Source organism: Ahaetulla prasina, chromosome 2 (assembly GCF_028640845.1).
Source record: "Ahaetulla prasina isolate Xishuangbanna chromosome 2, ASM2864084v1, whole genome shotgun sequence".
NCBI lineage: Eukaryota > Metazoa > Chordata > Lepidosauria > Squamata > Colubridae > Ahaetulla > Ahaetulla prasina.
The window spans coordinates 62,620,564-62,642,852 of NC_080540.1; the positions used below are offsets into that span (position 1 = coordinate 62,620,564).

A 22,289-nucleotide genomic window follows, 5' to 3' on the forward strand; every position below is an offset into this window, starting at 1 on the left:
TTTGCATTTACATCATGGCTTATGGCTTTCTAAAAATTACTGAAATACTATTTTTGCTGCTCAAAATTGAGATTTTCAACATTGGTTACCACACCTTATTAGATTCTCTGTTAAATTGTTTTGCATTCTTAGCACACAACGTGTACATGGCAGTTTTTTTTAAATTGCCACATGCTTCTAAACTGGTTTTCCAAAGGACTCTTGGACTCAACCATTGTGAAGATGCAGCAGTTATATCAAGATGTGTTATACAAGTGGGTCTTTTTAAAATACCCGAGTCAAGTATAACTAATTTCAACGTCAGAAAAATTCTGTGGAGTGTATTTGCCAATTAGAGCAAAAGTTAACTTTTAGATTATACCAGACAATTCATGATTGGTTGGGTCATGCTTTCAGAACTTTCCTCCTCAGATTTCTCAATGCCTTTGACAATGACAGAGCTTTGAATGTACTGCCTTAACTGGAAAAGCTAAGATTCATTCAGAGATATTTCTGCTTTGAAAATAGCCCATGTTGAACTCTATATAGAGTCAAACATCAGTACAGAAAATAGGTTTTAACATTTGTATTATGTCAAAAGTGTTTTATGATGTTTATGTCATCATAAAACTTTTATAAAACTTGACAAATTTCAGTTCCACAAGAGACATGGGTCCCAGATTTTGGACACATTCTGTAAATTAGCCCATTTGAGCTACATTGCTCAAAATGTTTAGTCCTTTTGTTGCATTGTTTTGCCCAGTTAAAGGTTACAGGAATCAGAGTTTTAATAGTATATAATACACAGACTGAATATACTACAGCAATCTGGTTAGGCAAATAAAGGATCCAGAAACTACATAAACACCTGACAGATAAAAATGAGTTATACTGTGTTAATATGGAATACTAAACCATGATTAATCTGGTATTCACTGTATTTATCTAGTTTAACAATCTATGCAAATTGACATAAAAGTAGCCATAACTATGGTTGCATGACCTTGTGCCATAAAGTAGCTAGCTATAAGATATCTTATTTTACACAAATTAGGGCAATAAAATGGGGTGTCAACATCCGCCATTATTAGTCAGTTAACAAATTGTGAGAAGTAGACCTAGCACTGTCACATGATCGGGGACACAGATCAAACAGTTAAGCAATTTATCATTTTAGCTAGTTTGTTTATTTGATTTATATGGTCACCTATCTCAAATCTGTAACTTTGGGCAACTAACAAAGATTCAGGATTTAATGGTTCTAGGTGCAGAACATGCTTAACCAGGTTACCATATCTGGACATTCAAACATCTTTTGTTAATAAAGGAGACAATTTACTCTTGTACACGGGATTAACAGTTAAGTACCTTCTTAACTCGGTCTTGTGAACCAGTCTGGAAGAGGGTTAACTGGAGCTTAATTACCTTTTCTAGCCTCCATCAGTGAGACAAGACACCAGAGAAGGTTAGCAGCCCCATCTTTGATGGCACCTCTAATTACTTCTCTTTGCTTAAAATGAAATAAATGGGATTGTCTTCCACTGAGTCTTTGTTGCTTAGACCTTGCTCAAACCATGAAAATTCTTGTTAAGCTTTCCAAAACAGCAGGAAGCAATAGTCCTTAAGCTCCCCTAAAGGTGGATTACTATTGATCATAATCACAGCTCCCTAGCAAAATTGGTCTATAGTCAGGAAAAAAAAAACACTGCCCAGGCATACCATATTACTATTATTTAAACCCAAATTATTTTGGGTTTATAGGAGTAAGATCTTTTCCCTCAATATAGTGGGAAGTGTCAGAATATTTTTTTAAATCTTTAATACAGTCTTATAAAGACAACATAGTGGCTATTCCCTCAACATGTTAGTAGCGACTGATTGGCAAATATCAGTTTAAATAAACCACTCTTACTCCTTTTTTTAAAAGTCATCTGAAAATGAAATAGGACAAATTTCAAATTGTATTGATTCTTTTCATTAATAGAAGAAAAATATAGCACTGGTACATAAGAACGCTGTTATAAAAAGTATGACCACTTACAAAGAATTATAAATGAGATATAATTGTGATCAAAGAAGCATTCCAACTGAATTTTTCACGTAGCACACATTTCTGAAAATAATGAGATTATTTCCACTTTATATCACATATTAGTGCTATATGATCTGATGGGTGTGAAACACTTGGTAAGGCCTGGTGGGTGGTTACTTCTTCATGGCTTGGCAGTGGAATTACCTGTTCAACCTCCAAAACATTTGCATCAATGAAAATATAGTCCAAGCATCCATGAAAGCCTCCAACATAATTGGTGTAGGCTGGTTCTCCACAAGCACTTTTAAGACCAAACTGGTGGGTTAGAGACATAGCAAACCGTTGTTCTTTAACTTCTGAATCCCAGCTCTCATGATCTTCGGTAATACTACCGCTATTGACAAAAGTATATGTTCCAGTTGATGGTGTGGCATTAAAATCCCCACAGAGGATGAGAGGTGTAGCAGGATATATGTCATTGATCACATGCTTAATATGGGATAACGCTATTGCAACTTGGATTAGACGAATATTTTCACCTAAAACAAAAAAATGGATCGTTATGTTTAGTCAATGGGTCTAAGGTTTCAAATAATGTAATATCCAGTCTTAATATTTTTTTTTAAAAAAGTAAAGCCCCCAAGTTGAGTTTGATTCCCAACTATAACATAGAAATGATTTGCCATTGCCTTCTATTAGGACAGGGGTTTCAAATTTGTAGCTTTCCATGTCATATTAGGTAAACTGCCTCACTGATACACAGTTGGATGGTGACAGCCAAAATATGTCAGCAATTTGCAAGTCTTAGACAGTCTTCTCATTTGGATAGAATATGGCTCTGCACCTAGGATGGAGATGCTGACGGACAGCAACACATATACTGTACTGAGGTACTGTCACAGCTCAGCCTGAAGCTTGTCAGCTTACCAGCAATAGCAAGAAGTGGCAGGCAGGCAGGCAGGCTGGGCAGGGCAGGGCAGGGATAGGGCACAGCCAATTGCTGTTGTCCATGGGAAATGGCACAGGTCCATTTTGGGAGATGGTGACAGAATCAAACAAGAGGCCAAACAATTCCCTTCAAAATAGATTTCTCTAAATAATTTTGACTTTTTAATGATTTTTCTAATGTTTTGGTTTTGTTAACTTTGTACACAGTTCAGAATCCTATATGTAAGATGACAGCTATACAAATTTACCAAATAAATAAACATTTCATTCCCAGATACTATACTTTGTTCTGTTGTAGTCTCATTCCAATTCTACGATTGACCACCTGGCAGTTTATTATTCCATATTCTAACACCTTTTAATTTTATTTACATGCACACATACACCTTTAAAACCCTGATCCCCTTTGTGCTGCATCAAGCCTGGACTGAATTCTTTCTAAACCTTTAAATTTTCTACTTTCTAACCCACAATGATGCAGGCACCTATGTGGTCTCCATCAAAAGAATGCTAGATAGAAGACGTGGGCTGTTTCCTTTTGAGAGGCTGCAGTTGCTGGGAGGCACTTAGACTCTACCAACGGTTGGGTAGTACAACTGTCACTCAGGACAGCTTACAGGCACCCAGCCATTGGATCTTTCAGGCTTCTTGGACTTTTCTACTCTGCCATCATCTGCCACCTTCCTGCAGGGTTATCAGAGCCCGTTTCAGTGCTAATGATGTTCTTGGGGCCATTGCTGTTACTGCATCTGTTGGTCTGGCTACTCTGCTTCCCCTGGCAGCTGGCACTGGTCAGCTGCTTCCACTGCTACTGCTTTGCTGATTCTGCTAGTTCTGCAAATTATGGCCCACAATTAGTTATTCCTCTTGGCTCAGCTCCCATGCTCCCAGTTCTTTCTGTACAGTACTCTTTTCCTGTACTTCTCTTTAACTTTTTGTTATTTTTCTTTGTTCCATTCTTCAATGTTCCTTTTCTCTGACTCTTTCGGTTTTCCATACTTTCTCTTCCTTTCTTCAATTAAGTATAGTCAAGGGCCCTTAAAAGGGGAAGAGGAAAGTGTTCCTTTACTTTACATCCCTCCTCATACCATAGAATGTATTTAATAAATTTTAATCTACCTAATAATACTCTTAAAATCGAGCTACATTTGCAGAATTATATATAATAATTAGGAGGAAGTGACACACAGAAAACTAAGGAGAAATATGTTTTTTTCCTATAAAGAGAATTACTGGGATACTTTCTAGCAGTTCCCTCAATTAAGCCAAGAGTTTATTCTCTGCTACTGTAATACACATCCCAAAGGAGTCAAGTAATTATTCTATTTGCTGTTCAGAAATGACATCATTTCAAAACACTTTATTCCATGGTATTCAAATAGCTCCAATTAACAATAGATCATGAACTTATGAACAATACAATAATGTAGACTTCTTCCTTGGAAACGGTTGGTGTTCTTGCTTTAGCTTAATAAGAATGTTTCTGCAGCTGGAAAGGGCCTCACCTCAACCCTGTGTCAAAAACCAGCACCACACAGGCTTCCAGTTCTGCAATTAACAATTCTCAATTTATATCCAAACCCAGAATCCAAAATACAAGATAATAACCCTCTTAAAAAAATCAGAAACAGAAATTACCTTTTGGGTGCCAAAACAAGTGAGTGTTGGCTACACAAATCTTTCTTGAAGAATCATTTTGAGACTGAAGGACAGAAACCTACAAGAAAAATGTTCATGAATTCTGATACCACACAATACTATATATAGTATCCAAGTTAGAGAAATGATAATGAGCACAGTAGTTGGAATTCTTTCCAACCTCTAAAAAATAGGTATGTTGTAAGGCACAAGTCTGGAAATAAAGAAGGAGGGGGTGTCTTAAGTATAAGATGTCATGATTGCTTTGTTCAATAATCACATTCTTGGCATTTCTGATTGTGAGTGGAAGGACTATCTGCCGGAGGATTCCAATCATGTGAAGCTGAATCTTTTTAAGAGCAAAGAGTTACCTACTGGAGGAATTCAGTTTGGTGCTGGGCTGAAAGCCTCAGGCAGGCAGCACTTTTGTTCTCCAAAAGACTCAATTCTAAATAGAGCTGAAATCCTCTAGCAGACAGTCTTTTTGCTGTCAGAACTGCTTCCCTGAGGGGTTCAGTTTTGTGTGGAGTGGATATTCTCTGACATGACGCTCTTTCAGCCAATTCCAGAGACCAAAAGGAGTCCTCTCTATAGGTGACAGCAGCTTGCAATCTTCCCTGCTGGCTTCTTGATTTTCTGAGAAATTAGGGGGGAAATATTGTAAATATCACTGTGGGGTGTTTTGCAACCAGTCCTAAGTGTGAACAGGTTGCCAAGCACCCAAATCATAATCACTTGATTGCAGAGTAGGTATGCATAAGTATGAATATGTGATATTTTTGCAATGGCCAGAAGTGCCACCCTTTTTAGATAGTTGTTAAACAAATAGTTTTAAGTCAAAGACTATCTGTGGAGAAGTCTGCAACATTCCAAACTACTGCCCACCTTTTTCTTCCATAGTAATATATGACATTTTTTCTCCATAAACCTGGTTTGATCCAACTCATCTTATACACAAATCTTATTGTTGCCTTTTCCCCACACACCAAATTTGGCTCCATTCTATTTTATTTTTAAGGAACTATCTTCCTGATGGACAAAATCCAGGCCATAATATATTTCCAACATTTGATTGGGTTAAAAAAAATAACATGATATCTGAAAGCATGCAGCATATGGCTTCTGGAGTTACTTGCAATCCTCAGTTGTAACATTCCCATCATATGACCACGAAGGAGGCAAATTTACAAACAGAGCATTTCAAGCCACAGTTTCAAGCGTCTCTGGATCCAGAATGAATGCTTTCTGGATCTGTTGTTCTCTGCATCTCCCAGCCAGATTTTTGCACACAATTTAACTTTTCCAACTTATCTCCCATTTCCTTCTGTTTTCAGAGACTTATCCTGCCAACAAAGTCTGAAATCTCTTTAAAAAAATTATTTTCCGCATTCAAAGAATATCAAATAAAAAAGGACTAACTACTTTATATTTGAGGGCTGATTATTGTGCTCCACCTATACAGTATCTCAGTAATTTTCTACCTTGGTCAATTTGTGAGGACTTTATCTCAACTCTTCTTTTTCCTCGAAACCATATTTTTAAGTTATTTTTTTCTTAACAAAGTAAAGTTAGTAAAAACTGCTTCAAGATACCAAAAGATGCCCGTTTGGAGAATTGAGACAGTTCTGGCTTTGAATGTCTCAATAAAAGTCCCTTTAACTTAACCTGCAAACGTGCTACCCCACCATTCCTTTAGAGCAGGGGTTTCCAACCTTGACAACTTTAAGCCTAGCTGACTTCAACTCCCGGAATTCCCCAGCCAGCTTTGCTAGGACTTGAAGTCCGCCAGGCTTAAAGTTGCCAAGGTTGGAAACCCCTGCTTTAGACAAGAATAAGGCATTACCTGTAGAGCGGATGATCGCTTAAGCAGGCTTTCCTCAACCTGCGGGCAGGTAGCCACCTTGTCCCGCAGTTCTCTGTGCAAGGGATCTTCCAACAGAGCTTGATTGAAGGCAATGTCGTGCTGACTAAGGAGACGGAATTTGTCCCTTCGGTAGAAAGTGGCCAGGCCTTCGTGCTGCCTCTCTTTGATCCGGAACAGCCCCTCCAGGCCGAAGGCGTCAAGCGCAGGCCCCAGGCTATCCACGAAGACCGACTTGTCTACCTCCTGCAGGCAAATGATGTCGGCGTTGTAGCCGGCCAGTTCTTTTTTGAGGAGGTTTTGCCGGTAGTCGAGCTCCAGCGAGTAGGGAGCACAGTACGGATAAAGGACGGTCCGCGAGAGCTCAGTCCTGGCGTAGATGTCGGCCAGGATGTTATAGGAAACCATGCGGATCAGTCCCGGCGCCGCCACTTTCTTGGTGTAGAGATGCCGCGCCTCGAAAGTGCAGGCGCCCGGGCCAGCCTCCACGGGGCCTACACTTTCCACCTCGCGGGGCAGCCCGTAGCGCCTCTCGCCGCTGCCCGGGATACACACGAGCTTCAGGCGGCGTCCGATCTGCGCGTTGGTCGCCATGAAGACGCGCTCGGATCCGGCAGGGGATTCCACCCAGCTGCTGCTCCCGGCGGCCGACGCCGTTTCAGCCGGCTCGATCTTCTGCTCGTAATACCAACGGAAGAGGCAGTCCCGGGCGGAGCCGAACTCGACTTGGAGCTTGGGGCAGACGGGGAAGCCGGCCATGAGCGAGCGCGGGAGCTGCAGCTCGGTCAGCATGGGCGGATTGCGCTCCACGCGGTAGCGGGTCTCGCCGATTTGCAGCACCGACCCGTCTTTCCATGCCTCCTGGTTCGGCACGTCTTCGGCCACAGCTTCCCCGTCCTGGGAGAAAAGGCGAACGGGGACGAGCTCCGAAGGTGTCCCCGGCGCCTCGGGCTCGGTCTGCGCTTTTTTGCTCTTCTTGGCCTTCTTGGCATGGCCTTTGCTGACGTTGTTGGCGATGCGAGCCAGCGCCTGGCCCAGAGGCTCCGTTTGGTCTCGGTGCACATGCCGGGTCTTACCGTCCTGCAGCACGATGGAAACGCTGAGCTTAGGCTCCGCCGGCACGCAGCGCACCACCGCCCGCTCCATGGTGAAGGTGGGCAACCACCAACTCAGCCGCTCTTTGGCCGGACGCCTTAACAAGGGAAGGGCCTTCAAAGTGCCCAGCAGACGCCGCAAGAACCCGTAGCTGACACCATTCATTTGCTCGTCTCGTCGCTCGCCCCACCACAGCACAGAATCACTTGGGCCGCCCTGCCCAGCTCCGCCAGGGCCAATGAAAAAACTCGCAGCGAGGGAACAGGAAGGAGGAAGCGCGACCCGGGAAAGGAAACCAAGCGCTTGCCGGAAATGCCGCCCCGACGGGCTGATTTAAACGAGGTAGCGGAACGACAAAAGAAAAGGGGAGGAGAGTTAAGGGACCCGGAAGATGGAGGAAGTCAAGATTCTCTTTAGGCGTAGCCCTGAACTTACCGAGCACCACTGACCGGAAATAGTCTTTCCCCGTCAGCGGCTTGCTAGGCAGAGGTGTTCAAACTTGGCAGCTTTAAGACTTATGGACTTCAACTCCCAGAATTCTCGGCTGGAGAATTCTGGGAGTTGAAGTCCACAAGTCTTAAAGCTGCCAAGTTTGAAGACTTCTGTGCTAGAGGATGAGGCTTGTGGGTTTGTTCTTTTCTCTATCCCAGAACTGGATGAGTAGTGTTAGTTAGGCGCTTGGGAATTTGGTGTTTTAGTAGAGTATAAAACTCTATTAAGTAAGGCCAGGTGCCAAAACAATGGCTAGCAAAGTTAGATGCAAAACTTTGCTGTATGGACACGACCTTAGAAGCAAGATACTACACTATTGGATTGTTATCTACTTATGCAATAAAATCTAAACCTGTTATGCATGTCAGGAGCTCTAAAGCACTAAAGCACATACTGCTCTTTATTGTTAATGTTAAACAGGCAAAACAATGTTAAGCATATTAATTTTTTAAACAATTTACTGCAAATTAGAAAAATAGGGGCAAAGAAACACTACTTTTTCAATTATTTGGTGGAAGTACAATTAACCCCATTTTACTTGGAAATATTTAAATATTACTGCAAAGAAATTAAGTCTAGTAATAGTTTTAAATTAGTTTGACTCCTACCAATAGTAACCAGGATAGAAAACAGGAAACTGTTAATTCTAGTCTCATTTTAAGCATGAAAGCCAGCTGCGTGTCTGGGCCAGTCTCAGTCCAATCCATCTCACAGGGTGGTTGTGGGGAAAATAGGAGTATTATGTATGTTTACTGCCTTCAATTGACTATTAAAATAAGGGACAGATAAAATTTAAAAATAAAAACTTTATGGACCTGTCCATGAAAGTTTTCTTAATGCTGCAATTTTCTGAGTCTGTACACATGTAAATTGGATGCACATTTTATACAATGTACACCTTTCTTTAATCTTTAAAAATGTACTGTGTTTGGTTTTCTTTGTAATAGATTGTTTAACTAATGGATAAGTATTATCTACTTCCATAGAGAATTTTCAGAGACAAGTGACTTCTGAGTACATTATGCTGTAGGAAGAAAACCTACTTGCCACTTAGGCAACTTCTTTTTTTCCAACAGGTAACAGCCTAACAGAGCTAGAGACAAAAGCATGTCTCTCTGGGAATCCAGCCAGCACTGGCAAGCAAACATAAAACAGAATCCTCTCAAGATAAGGGAACTCTTTCATCATAATACATCATAATGCCAGATCCTCCATAAAAATTCCACACCAAAGAGATTTACGTATCACCCCACAGGACAATGAATGGATTTTCTTTTCCTGGGCCTCATATATCCCCAGAGTAGGAACACCTTAATTTACACATGTAACATATTTCATATCAAAGTCCATTACTTCATGATCAAAGTCCATTGTTACCATAAATACTGCCATTCTGAACATTCTAAGTTCATAGTCCTTTTGATTGCTCTACTGCATGTCATGCTATTGAAATAAAACTTTGCTTCTACTTCAAGCAGTTGTCCTGCATCCTTCATCAGGCAACGTGGTTCGGAATAGGACCAAGAAACTTTTTAATCTACACAGGATATTTGAGATATCAATTTGTTGTAGTATTCACACACTGAAGATATACTGCATAAGTAATGGTGGACAAACTTTTTTGATCCAAAAAGGGTACCAGATATGATAGAATAGAACAACTGTGATAAACAAGTTGACCACTTACTCAATTTGTATTCTGCCAAGAGTCAGATTTATCCATTATATTTGTTATGCCCAACTTTCACATCTGAAATAAGTTTAGTTTTAAATATCAGTCATTGAAGATCAACTGTAGATGACAGGTGCTGTTTTCCTATTCAGCTTCTGAGTTTTCCAGAGTGTCATTGCAGGAAATAGACACACCTTTGGCCTATGTTAATAGAGCTCTTACGTTCAAGTCAAGGCATTTTACAAATAAATCCTTTGTACTGTATACAAATATGCCAATGTAATTAGTTGAGATCAGATAAATTTAAATTTCAAAAATAAAGATCAGGTAGTTTTCATTCCAACTAGTTTTGTTTCATGTGTTTCAGAATTTGTATCTAATTTTTGTAGATTTGGGTCATGAACAGTACACGTTAGGGATTGTATAATAAAACAAAACAAAGTGAATAGGAATAAAAACATCTCAATAACAGAATACAAACAGGTCTAGCAAACAGGTCACAGAAAAAATATTTGCCGTGATAAAGTAATTTTATTTGCATACTTAGAGAGCAAAGAAATAGTTACATTCTTAGAAGACTGATTGATACTCAATAAAAATACTTCTCCTTTATCCTTCAAGTTATATTTTTCTTGGCAATAAAATGTATTTGGTTTAATGATATAATAAATTTCAGTAGACTGGGTTTCTAAATAGAATAGAATAGAATAGAATAGAATAGAATAGAATAGAATAGAATAGAATAGAATAGAATAGAATAGAATAGAATTTTTTATTGCCCAAGCATGATTGGACACACAAGGAATTTGTCTTGGTGCATATGCTCTCAGTGTACATAAAAGAAAAGATACATTCATCAAGAATTCTAAGGTACAACATTTAATGATACTTATAGGGTACAAATAAGCAATCAGGAAACAATATCAATATAAATCGTAAGGATACAAGCAACAAAGTTACAGTCATACAGTCATAAGTGGAAGGAGATATGTGATGGGAACAATGAGAAGATTAATAGTAGTGCAGATTTAGTGATAGTTTGACAGTGTTGAGGGAATTATTTGTTTAGCAGAGTGATGGCATTCGGGAAGAAACTATTCCTTGTGTCTAGTTATTCTGTGCAGTGCTCTGTTATATTACATTGTAATATGCTTGCTGTATTTGCACAACATAGCTTAACTATGTTTACTCAATTCAGTTTGGGGGTTTGCCAATATTCTGGTTCCAAATACAAACATACTATTTTGTGATTTATTATATTGGTTGAACATTATCAGTCAGACTTAAACTGCAATATTTGAAGCAGTTAATGCTTCACACATTAAGAAAAATGTTAATCAAACCCAAATTTGCTTTTGTACACTAGCAATTTTTTGTGAATGTAGCTAACAAGAATCTCAGACAATTACCACCAATTCTGAACAGATTCTAGTGGCAGGAATTGTTATCCAGATTCCAGCCATTTGTTATAAAAATGCTGTTTCAGAGCTTGTTTTTGTGTTTACTGTCCAGCACTGTCATAGTAGCAATTTAGTGAATTAATTCTTTTTGAGGACAATTTTGAGGCCAATGTAGGGAAGCCATGGGAATAGTAGGGTCTCTTGAACTCCTAAATTTTGAAGCCGACAACATGTCAGAAACACAAAGTTGCAAAACTCACCATGATTATTCAGGCATCAAAAGTACGCACCACTAGGGACATGTATTTATCCTCGGAGTGAATAATTTTTCTGCACAGTTCTTCACTTTTTATAAAAATCGGACTGAAGAAACTAACTCCACTGATTCTGCATCTGAATCGGATAGCTTCTTATTCCATCCTTCTTGAACTTATTTCCATGGAATATCAATAACACTTTTGAACAAATATGTTGCTTTGACGAATCCTTGCATTGGTTCACATTGTATCCATTCAGCAAACTACGGATTATAATAGTACTTCTTTTTATGTATCCATTCAGTAATTAAAGATTCTTACAGTATCTCTTTATAATTCTATACAACAAAATAAAGTTTAACTTTTCATATTTGTGTATGTTGGAAGAGAGTGAAGTATAGAGGTACATTCTAAATTTCTTGCTTCCTTTAATCTCCAAAAAGAGCCAGATAATATTAGCTTTTGCCAGGCAATAACGGATAAACAATATGGAGCTAAATGAAGTAATATTTGGGTCTAGATTTTTGTTTCTATTACTTCAATTTATATTTTACTTTTTCTCCAGAACCTCAACACAGCTTACACAGAAAGTCTATTCATTTCCCCCCCAATAATCACAGTGAGATGAAACTCACACTGAAAGTCAATCGGGTTTTTTAAATCATTTTTATTGAGTTATAAAATAAGATACAAAATACAAAATAGGAAAATAAAATAAATAGGAAAGTAAATAGAAAAACGGTGGGGACGAAAAGGGGGAAAAGAAGTGAGAAAGGATAGAAGGGAGGGGAAGAAACATTGACTTTCGACTCTCTGTAGCAGTAAAATAAGGCATTAACATCAAATCACAACTTTTTGCTTTTTCATAATAATATGAGCAAACCATTTCTATAAAGATCTGAAAGCCATTCAGTTTCAATCGTTGAGGGAAGAGCTGAATTTGAATCTCAGTACATCTGAACCACCACAGTATACCGGCTTTTATAGTATACAGTATACTCTTGCTACGTATAGGGTCGTCTGAATAGCACTATTTTATCGGTTCAATGTTTTAAAAAGAATCCCGAATCATCTCCTTGAAGCGATATTTCGTATCTCGTCACCCCTATTTGAACGACGACATCATTAGCACTACCAAAGTTAATCAAAATGTTGCTCGCGGGTCTCCTCTTCGACGGCTAGCATAAGTGGCAGCGAAGAGCAGGACGCCTTTTTCCTCACGGTGCTCGTTTTTAACTACCCTCCAGGAAAGGCAGGAATTGAAAGATAAAAGAGGCGCACTTGGCACCGGCCCAACGGTGCGTCCCTTTTGGAGAAATAAAGCAAAGTCAACCCCCTCCGTACAGCGCTTCCACCTCCCGCCAACTAAGCCTCGGGCATCGCGAGCCCTCCTCGCGCGGCGGGTGGATTTGAAGCGGAGGGCGGGACCCTCCGCCAAACAGACTGGGGGTGGGTGGGGCCCTGCCTCGTTCCCATAGCAACCAACGCCTTGTTGACAATCCCAGTGCCGGCGCTTAGGGAATTGGATGCCGGCCTTTCTTGCCTTCGTCGCTCCCCCTTTCTCGGCTAAGCCCAAGCAATCCCACCATCCCTGAGAGAGGTGAGGGGCCCAGAGGTGGCAAAAGGACTGGACTCGGCCGGATGCCTCCCAAACGTGGCTGCAGACCGAGAGAGCGAGCGAGATATATTTCAAACAAGGGGGTGTTTTATGGCTCCAGGATTGCAGCTAGCATTCCTTCTGCTGCCTGCTTGGAGACTTACTGTATTTTCCGGGATAGGGCAAGGCAGCTGTTGCTACAAACGAAGCTGCCCCTGCTCTTCCTACAAAACCAACCCACTGTTGAATTCAGAGCAACTTTTCCTTCCTATATAGATGCTGCTTGTCTTGGAGAGGCACTTGAAAATTAACTCAACTGACCTATACTCGCATTGCAAGTTTGCAGGGGTGGGAATAAAAACACCCGTCTTGCTTTGTGAACTTGCTTTGTGGTTTTTTTCCTTTGGGGAACACTTTCTATTTATTTATTTTAATTAATTAATTAATTTATTTATTTATTTTTGTCTTTTTTATTTTTATTTTCTCTGGAACGAGAAGCCACCTAGAGCCTGTACACTGTTGTGGTGGGATATAAATGTGTATAAATAGATTGTGTATCTCAAGTGTTTCTTAAACTTTTCTCTTTGAGGACCGCTTTCTATGTTTAAAATGATGGAGGCCCTCAAAATATATTTTGCCTATATGAGATTTATATTTACCATATTAAATATGGATGCATTGCCTTCCACTAATGCTTCTCACAATTGCTTGATGGGATTTTAGTACTGAAATATTTTTCAACATAAGCTAGCAAATAATTTTGATTTTGTAGATTCTGAATCTTGAGGGACCCCAAGGGTCCACACTTTGAGAAACACTGGTATATCTTAATTGCTGGAAATGGAAGCAAAAATCCCGTCTTATTGTTATTTCCTATTCACTGGTATTCGGTACCATATTGACCAGGTATCTGAATGGTTTGTTACATAGTCAGCCAGATATTCAAACTGGATTTGGCATTTTATCTACCTATAGAATCCTTCCCAAGAACCTGGAATAGGCTGTTGATATTTTATGGTGTTAGAGGTATCATCGCAGGATTATTTACATTGCTATTATTACTAATCGTTAGGTTATTTTCATATATATTTCTCTAACTCCCGCCTTACAAAAGTTTTTGAAATGATTGGCTCTGTTCTCACATATTACTGAATCTTGCAAATATTGAGCATATCAGCAAGCTGCATAAAGTACATGAAAACTTTGTCCTCTCATCCAGTCAAGGGAAAGAACAAACCATATTGTATTTTTTTATTTAACAGATTCCTCATTTGTCTTTACATGTTTTGTCCTAGCTGGTAAAGTAGATGAGCTCTACTCTAGGTTCTGCTTCTTGATCCATGTCAAGAGTCAGGGATATTAGAAACTCTTTTTAAAATACTTACATGTATGCCTTCATACAAATGTAATCACAAGTTCTTGCTTAAAGTTAGGTTCATATTCAGGAATCCAAAGCACTTAGTTAAATCAATGATCCCAAAAGTTATTAGTTTCCATTATTGATTGGAATTTTGAAAAAGAACAGTATCAATCAAATAAAAATGCATATAAAGTTATATAAGACTGCACTTATCAACATGGAATTAATTCATATTATATATTAAGTTTTGACTTCCACCAATCTCTGCATAATCAGTAAATTAACATCTTTATCTACATTGAAATGATTGTCATAATCTGATATTTATGAAAATTAGTTTAATCTTACAGTTTTTCTCTCTGTCAAAAACATTTGCTTTTATTTTAGATGTCTGCTCCAAGTAAATCAACAAATACTCCTGATGAAGATGAAGATGTATGGAACCTTCAGTTACCACCTATAGCTATTCCTTCCACATCTAAGGAGTTGACTGAAAAACAGAAGAAATTGATGAAATACCGAAGAGTAACGGAGCAACAGAAGATGCTTAACAAAATCATGTAACATCTCTCCTTTGTACAGCTGTTATTATGGAGTGGTAGTGATTGTGCTTGCCTTATTCTCTGTTCTAGGTTTCAAAAGGCAGTTTGTTGATTCCTACCTGATACACATGTCTTGCATACTTTTCTACCTATACATCTGTCCTGCAATTTGCTGGGCATAAGATATTAGCAAATGATCATGTTTAATGCAGTATCAAATGCTTTACCTAAAAATGTACAGAAAAACAGATACTTAAAAGGGAAAAATGTTCAGCATGAGTGAGCTTACACAATATTTATTTATTTATTTATTGCATTTGTATACCGCCCTTCTCCCGAAGGACTCAGGGCGGTTCACAGCTGATTAAAAATACAATAAATGCACATTAAAAACAGACTAAAATTTATATAAATAGTGGCCAAAATATTAAAAAACTAAATAATACAAAAACTAAAACCCATTTAAAATTACTTATTTAGGCTAGCCCAGCTCGATGGAATAAAAGAGTCTTCAGCTCACGGCGGAAGGTCCGAAGGTCGGGGAGTTGGCGAAGCCCCGGAGGCAGCTCATTCCACAGGGCAGGAGCCCCCACAGAGAAGGCCCTACCCCTGGGGGTCGCTAGTCGACATTGTTTCACCGACGGCACCCCAAGAAGGCCCTCCCTGTGGGAGCGCACAGGTCGGTGGTAGGCTGTTTGTGGCAGTAGGCGGTCCTGTAAATAGCCCGGTCCTATATCAATACAATGATATACCATGGCTCATGGTTGCAGGCAGCCCTCAACTTAAGACCATTCACTTAGCAATTGTTGAAAATTACAATGTGGTGAAAAAAGTGGCTTATGACTGGTCCTTGCACTTACAGCCACCGTAGCATCCCCTTGGTGGTTTGATCATGATCTGAGTGCTTGGAAACCAGCTTGTATTTACAACAGTTGCAGCATCCTGGTATCACATGATCACCATTTACAATCTTCCCAGCTGGTTTCTGACAAGCAAAGTTCCAATGGAAGGGAAAGTTGCAAGTGACCTCTGTAATTGAATCCCTCCACCTTACTGTTAGTCATTCTGTTTTTATCTTTCCTTCCACCTTTCCCAGCATTATAGTCTTCTCAAGACAGCTAGATCTTTTCATATTGTGTCCAATATGAAAAAATTGAGCCTGGTCATTTGCACCTCCAATGAGAACTCTGGATTAATTTCTTTAATGATCCAATTGATTGTTTTATGGGCTATCAATGGTATTGTCAAAAATCCTCTTCAACACCAAGGTGTGATAGTATTGAATATCAATGTTTTCTATCCTATTTTTTCCAATGCAAATTTCTCTTCCATAGACACTCAGAAGGAAAACCTTTTGCTTACACAGTTCTGGTAGTTGTAGTTGTAGGCACATCTCCACATCTGTATATTTTTTCCAAAACCTTCATGCTACTTTTCAAATGCTAGTCTAAGGCATATCCTTGATTGTTGAAGTTTTATGTCAGGCGTGAAAGACCAGGTCTGCACGTGAATATTCAATTAAACTGGTTTATTGCTAAAAGCCTATGTATATAAGGGTTTTATTTCAGTCAGTACCTGGTTAGAGTTAGATAAGGGTCAATAGCCTCAAGGGGAGGTTGGATTTAGTTTGCTTGTGGCTATGTAAGGATTCTAAGCTGATCCCTCTTCACCCACCCCTAGGTTCTGCCATTCCTTCTCCTACACTTTTACCATTGATAGCTGTTTCTAACAGGCAGAAGCTATCATCTTCTTCAAAATGTTCATTGTTAATTGTAAGGCTTGACTTGTTGTGATTAGTTTAGTCTTCTTTATACTAGTTCATATTTTTCCAAACATTGCTGCATATTTTCTTCAACATCATTCCTGTACTCTTCTACATTTACCTTGTTTTAACTTGTCTCTTTCCATCTCCGATGTCTTTACAAATGTGATTGTAATACTGCTTCTTGTCTCCCCTGTTTGAAATACCATATTTTGTGGTGTGTAAGACACACTTCCCGCCCAAAAGTGGGTGGAAATGTCTGTGCATCTTATACAGCAAATATTGCCGAAGCCCTGCCCACCCGCCACCTCCCACCTTTTGGCCTCTACCTCCCAGCAGTTTGCCTCCTTGTAGCAAAAAGCAAACAGCCTGGTCAGCTTCAGCACAGCCTGATGTAGCATGAGCAGCTGATTAGTGGTTGGATCTGCTTCCCAGAATACCACCTATCAGCTGTTCCAGGCTTGCTACATGTTTCCTAAATATGAAAGCAACATAAATTCTCCTTCGTTGTTTTTATTTTCTGAGTACTAAACAGTGCATTATTTTGACTATAAAATCCAATTCCAATTTATATCGGTTTCCTGATCCCAACATGACAATGTCTCTTTGATTAATTTCAACTTTCACTGAATTCAGATTTCCCATATTCATGCTTCTTAGGTTTCATATTTCCACCATCCAAGCAGCTTTGGATTTCTTTTCCTGCATGGCAATATCTGCAATCAGATATCCTGAAGGTTTTAAATTAACCTTCATAATGTTCAAACACTATTAGTATTCTAACAATCTTCAGCTTTTTCTCAGTAGTATGTTAAGTACCATCCAACCGGAAGTGCCATCAGCTGGTATTATATCATTGATCACTTTATGTTGTCTATTCATGTGATTTTCTTGTTAAAATATAGGAGTGGTTTACCAATGACTTTTCCCATGCAATATGAGGTCATGCCTTTACTGTTGTCACTAAAGAAATTATCTGTTTCCAGCAACTTCTTATATTGCTACTGTCTGTTGCTTTAATTGGACAGCTGGATTGACTTTCATCTGTCAGATGATCCTACTGAGAATATATATTTTTGGTATATATTACTAGTCTTCCTTTATCTTTCTCTGGAATATATCACCACTGCCATTATCATGATGCAGTGTAAGAGGAGAGAATTAAATTTAAAGTAGTTGTTGAGATTCTATATATGTTGAGATTCTAGAAAGAGTGCAGAGAAGAGCAACAAATATGATTAGGGAACTGAATTTAGCCTTCTGAAGATGGTGGCCAGCAAGGTAGCCTCGGAGGAACGCTCTCTGTAAAAGAGCGAAAGCTCTTTAGGAGGGCAATCCCCGAAGCTTCAATTTAGCTCAAAATCAAATTTAAATCAAATTAAATTTAACCACTGGAGCTGTTACCGCCACCGCCGCTGGGATTCAAGAGAGAGCCGCCGCTACGATCCGGGCAGCCGCGACAAGGTCTTCGAGATCCCAGGAGATAGCCGCCACTACGATCCGGGTGGCCGCGGCTTGAACCCAGGAGACCGCCGCCGCCACAATCCAGGAGGCTACGGCGAGGACCCAGGAGGCTGCCGGCGATCCAGGAGGCTACCCAGGAGGACCCAGGAGGCTATCCAGGAGGCTTCAAGATCCCAGGAGACAGCCGCTGCTATGATCCGGGCGGCCGCGGAGGCTATCCACGGAGGCTATTCGTGCTACGATCTGGGCGGCCGCGGAGACCCTGGAGGCTATCCAGGAGGCTTCGAGATCCCAGGAGACAGCCGCTGCTACGATCCAGGAAGCTACGGCGAGGACCCAGGAGGCTGCTGCTGCTGCTGCACAACGTGGACCCAGGAGACCGCCACCGCTGCGATCCGGGCGGCCACAGCCAGATTCAAGAAGATTCAAGCCGATTCAAGCCACTCTCCACCACCACTGATTTCACGCCACAGCCACGATCCATACCGCTCTCCAACACCACCGGGAATCAACTCCCACGTTGCCAGGATTTAAAGCCAAATAGCAACCAGGAATTAAAGCCGCCAAGCGACCGCTGGTGAGTTCTGAGGAGACTCCAGTCTCCCAGCTTCTATTGACTTTTTGAAACTCCCGCCACTGTGGCCACCCTTAAAGAGGCTTCTTCAATCACCCATTCTCATCATTTTAAATTTCCCGCCGAATTTCACCGTTACCATAGTGATTCCCCATTACCATAGCAATTGCCAAAGGAATTGCCATATAAAATTAGAGAGAGAGAGATAAAACTAAGAAATATTTGATTAAGTGAGAGATACTTCTTCATTACTAAAATTGGAAAGAGTGTGAAATAAAACAAAGAAATAAGAAAGATACTACTTCAATACCAATTACATAAAAACTCAAAATATCACTATGCCAGCCAGAAAATCCAACGCTGACAAAATCTTAGAAACAAGATTAATAACTATTGAACAAAACTTAGATAAAAGATTACTAGCTATTGAACAAAACCTAAAAAAAAAATACAAGATATTGAACAAAACTTAGAAAAAAAAATCCTAACAATTATTGAACAAAGTTTCACTAACTTGATAAAACAAATTTCAACACTAAAAAATGAAAAGTCAAATGAACTAAATCTCTTCCCAATTCATCTATCATTACACAATTCACAACCTAATACACAACCTACAACTCAACCTAGACAACAAATAAATACAACACAACCTAAACAACAAATAACTACTAACCAACTAATCAGAGATGCTATGGAGAGAGGACAAAAAATAAATAATGCAATATTATTTGGACTAGAAGACACTAATAAACCTGATATCAATAAGATTCAAAACATCATTGGATATAACTCATCAACCATCTTCCCAAATGAAATAATTGCTGTCTCCAGAGATGGACCAGAATATAAAAACAGTGATGGGTCAACAGCACCAAGATTTTGTAGAGTCACATGTATAAATGAGGACAGCAAACGTAAATTCATTTATACCATAAACTCAATTGCTAAAACCAACCCAGCCTACAGTAAACTTAGATCACGTCTTGTTCTATCTTTTCTACAACGGATACGTTCTCGTGAACTTCGCACAGAACTTAAATGAAGACAAGACAATGGCGAATCCAACCTATACATCGACTACCGTGCAGATTGCATAAAAAATAAAACCAATCAAAAAATCACCTCCAAATCCCCCCATCACCCATAACAATCAACCAACCATCCCATTATTCAACCAAGTACCCATCACCCTACCATCCATTCAACCAACCATCCAAACAGCCATTCAACCAGCCATCCAAACAGTCATCCAACCAACCATCCAAACAGCCACCCAACAATCCACCCAACCAGCCATCCAAACAGCCATCCATCCAACCAGCCAAACTACCATCCAACCAGCCACCCAACCAACCATTCAACCAAACATCTCAATACAAAACATCCAACCACCCATCCAACCATCTATTCAACCACCTGTTGTGCACAACCCCCAACCATCTATTCAACCACCTGTTGTGCACAACCCCCAACCTACAAACATCCAAAACTAGGTATGCACGCCCCTTACCTCTGCAACACCAATTACTACAAATCTCAAATGCAAATTGATAAATGCAAGAAGCATTGTTAACAAATTACCTGAATTTATCCTCTTGTTAAACAGTGGTACATTAGATATCATTTTTGTTTGTGAAACATGGCTGAACTCATCCCTTCCTGACTCCATTATCTCAAACAAAGAATATCAAGTTTATCGATCAGATCGTGAAAACTGAAGAGGTGGTGGAGTGGCTATCTTTTACAAAAAGTCACTGAATCTAAAAAATATCCAAGTTGCACAAAAACTTTCTCTTCCTGAAACTATTGTATGCGACCTATCCCTTAACACTACTTTCGATTCTTACTATGCTACAGAGCCCCTGACTATGACATTACCCATGCTAACCTCTCTGCTAACATGGGTTACCTCTTGCCCATATCCTCTTATCTTCCAGGGTGACCTAAATCTACCTCTCATAAACTGGATAACTAATGAATGTACAACTGATCCAATCCATACTATGCTATACAACGCTGTTACAAACCTAGGTCTTGAACAACTTGTAACTAACAATACAAGACTCAAAAACTGCCTTGATCTCATCTTCTGCAACAACTCCAACTCAATCTATGGACTACAAATTAAAGAACCTTTTTCCAACAGTGACCACTGCATGATTGATTTTCGTCTCAATATACGTCCATACTTAAATCGTAATAACAATAGTATTCCCAGCTACAACTTCAAAAAAGCCAACTACAATCTTATAAACAATGATCTTTCATTTCTGGACTGGCAAAATCTGTTTGCAACCTGCACAACCGCTGAAGACCACTATAGAGTTTTCCTACTTGAAATCAATAGAGTCATTAAACTATATGTACCACAAATGACCACCATGACCAGGAAAAGCAAACTACCCATATCAATAAAAAAGCTTCAATCAAAAAAAAATCCCTCTGGAAAAGAAACAAAAAAGGCTATGTAGCAAATTTCAAAAACCGCTACAAAAATATATGCAACCAAATAAAAACTGAATGCACAAATTACCACACCAAGCAAGAAGAGGACCTTCTGCGCACAAATTCCAATCGTGCCTTTTATAATTTTGTTAACAATAAACTTAAAGACTCAAGATCCATCCCATCACTAAAAGATTCTGACAACAAAGAATACAATGACGAAACAGTTAAAGCTAACCTCTTCAACATTTTCTTTGGCTCAGTTTTTGTTAACAGCAATAACACATATCCGACATTCCATAAACGCACCAGCATTGAATATGATGACTTAACTCATATAGATTTCACAGAAGATAACATTGAAAAAGCTCTTCATAACTTGAAACCATCGCTATCTATTGGACCTGATGGACTATGCGCATACTTCTTAAAAAAAACTTTCCATTAATATAGCAGAACCCCTAAACATAATCTTTGATAAAGCTTTCACTACCAGTTCCCTTCCCAAACTTTGGTCACTAGCTACAGTCATCCCTATCTTCAAAAAAGGAGACCCCAGCTTAGTTGAAAATTACAGACCGATCTCTCTGTGCTGCATCACCTGCAAAGTCATGGAATCAATCATCAACCAATCCATTACCTCACACTTAAAAACTAACAACCTACTCTCCAATAAACAATTTGGTTTCAGGAAAAAATTATTATGCAACTTACAACTTCTTCACTGTAAAAACATATGGACTACAAATCTTGATCAAGGCAAAACAATAGATGCAATCTACATAGACTTCTGCAAAGCTTTTGACTCAGTAGTACACGATAAACGTCTCCTAAAACTAAAATCCTATGGCATTTCAGGACCCCTTCACAAATGGATATCTGCTTTTCTGTCTAACAGACAACAAGTGGTCAAAATTGGCAATGCTCTATCAAATCCTGTTCCTGTCAAGAGTGGTGTTCCTCAAGGCAGCATCCTTGGACCAACACTCTTCATACTATACATTAATGATCTTTGTGACCATATCGCAAGTAATTGTGTTCTCTTTGCTGACGATGTCAAACTATTTAACACCACAGACAATGCATCTATCATCCAAAAAGACCCTGATCATCTAGCCACTTGGTCTAAAACTTGGCAACTCCAAATCTCAACCAGCAAATGCTCAGT

General features: G+C 39.5%; 2 protein-coding genes across 2 annotated transcripts in view; one reads left to right on the plus strand and one right to left on the minus strand.

Annotated features, from left to right (window-relative positions):
- Window positions 1-550: 550 nt before the first annotated feature.
- PDE12 (phosphodiesterase 12) lies at window positions 551-7,857 on the minus strand. Its single transcript, XM_058168958.1, has 3 exons — window positions 6,441-7,857; window positions 4,598-4,676; window positions 551-2,550 (listed from the first exon to the last, which is right to left on the minus strand). The coding sequence occupies exons 1-3, from the start codon at window positions 7,716-7,718 to the stop codon at window positions 2,108-2,110; spliced, it is 1,800 nt and encodes a 599-aa protein (XP_058024941.1). The 5' UTR covers window positions 7,719-7,857; the 3' UTR covers window positions 551-2,107.
- A 6,999-nt stretch (window positions 7,858-14,856) lies between these two features.
- The window catches only part of DNAH12 (dynein axonemal heavy chain 12), a 106,215-nt gene continuing 98,782 nt past the window's right edge, over window positions 14,857-22,289 (plus strand). Inside the window, exon 1 of the mRNA XM_058171890.1 lies at window positions 14,857-14,891. Coding sequence (XP_058027873.1) covers window positions 14,875-14,891 — 17 coding nt within the window. The 5' untranslated portion in view covers window positions 14,857-14,874. The remainder of the gene's footprint in view (window positions 14,892-22,289) is intronic.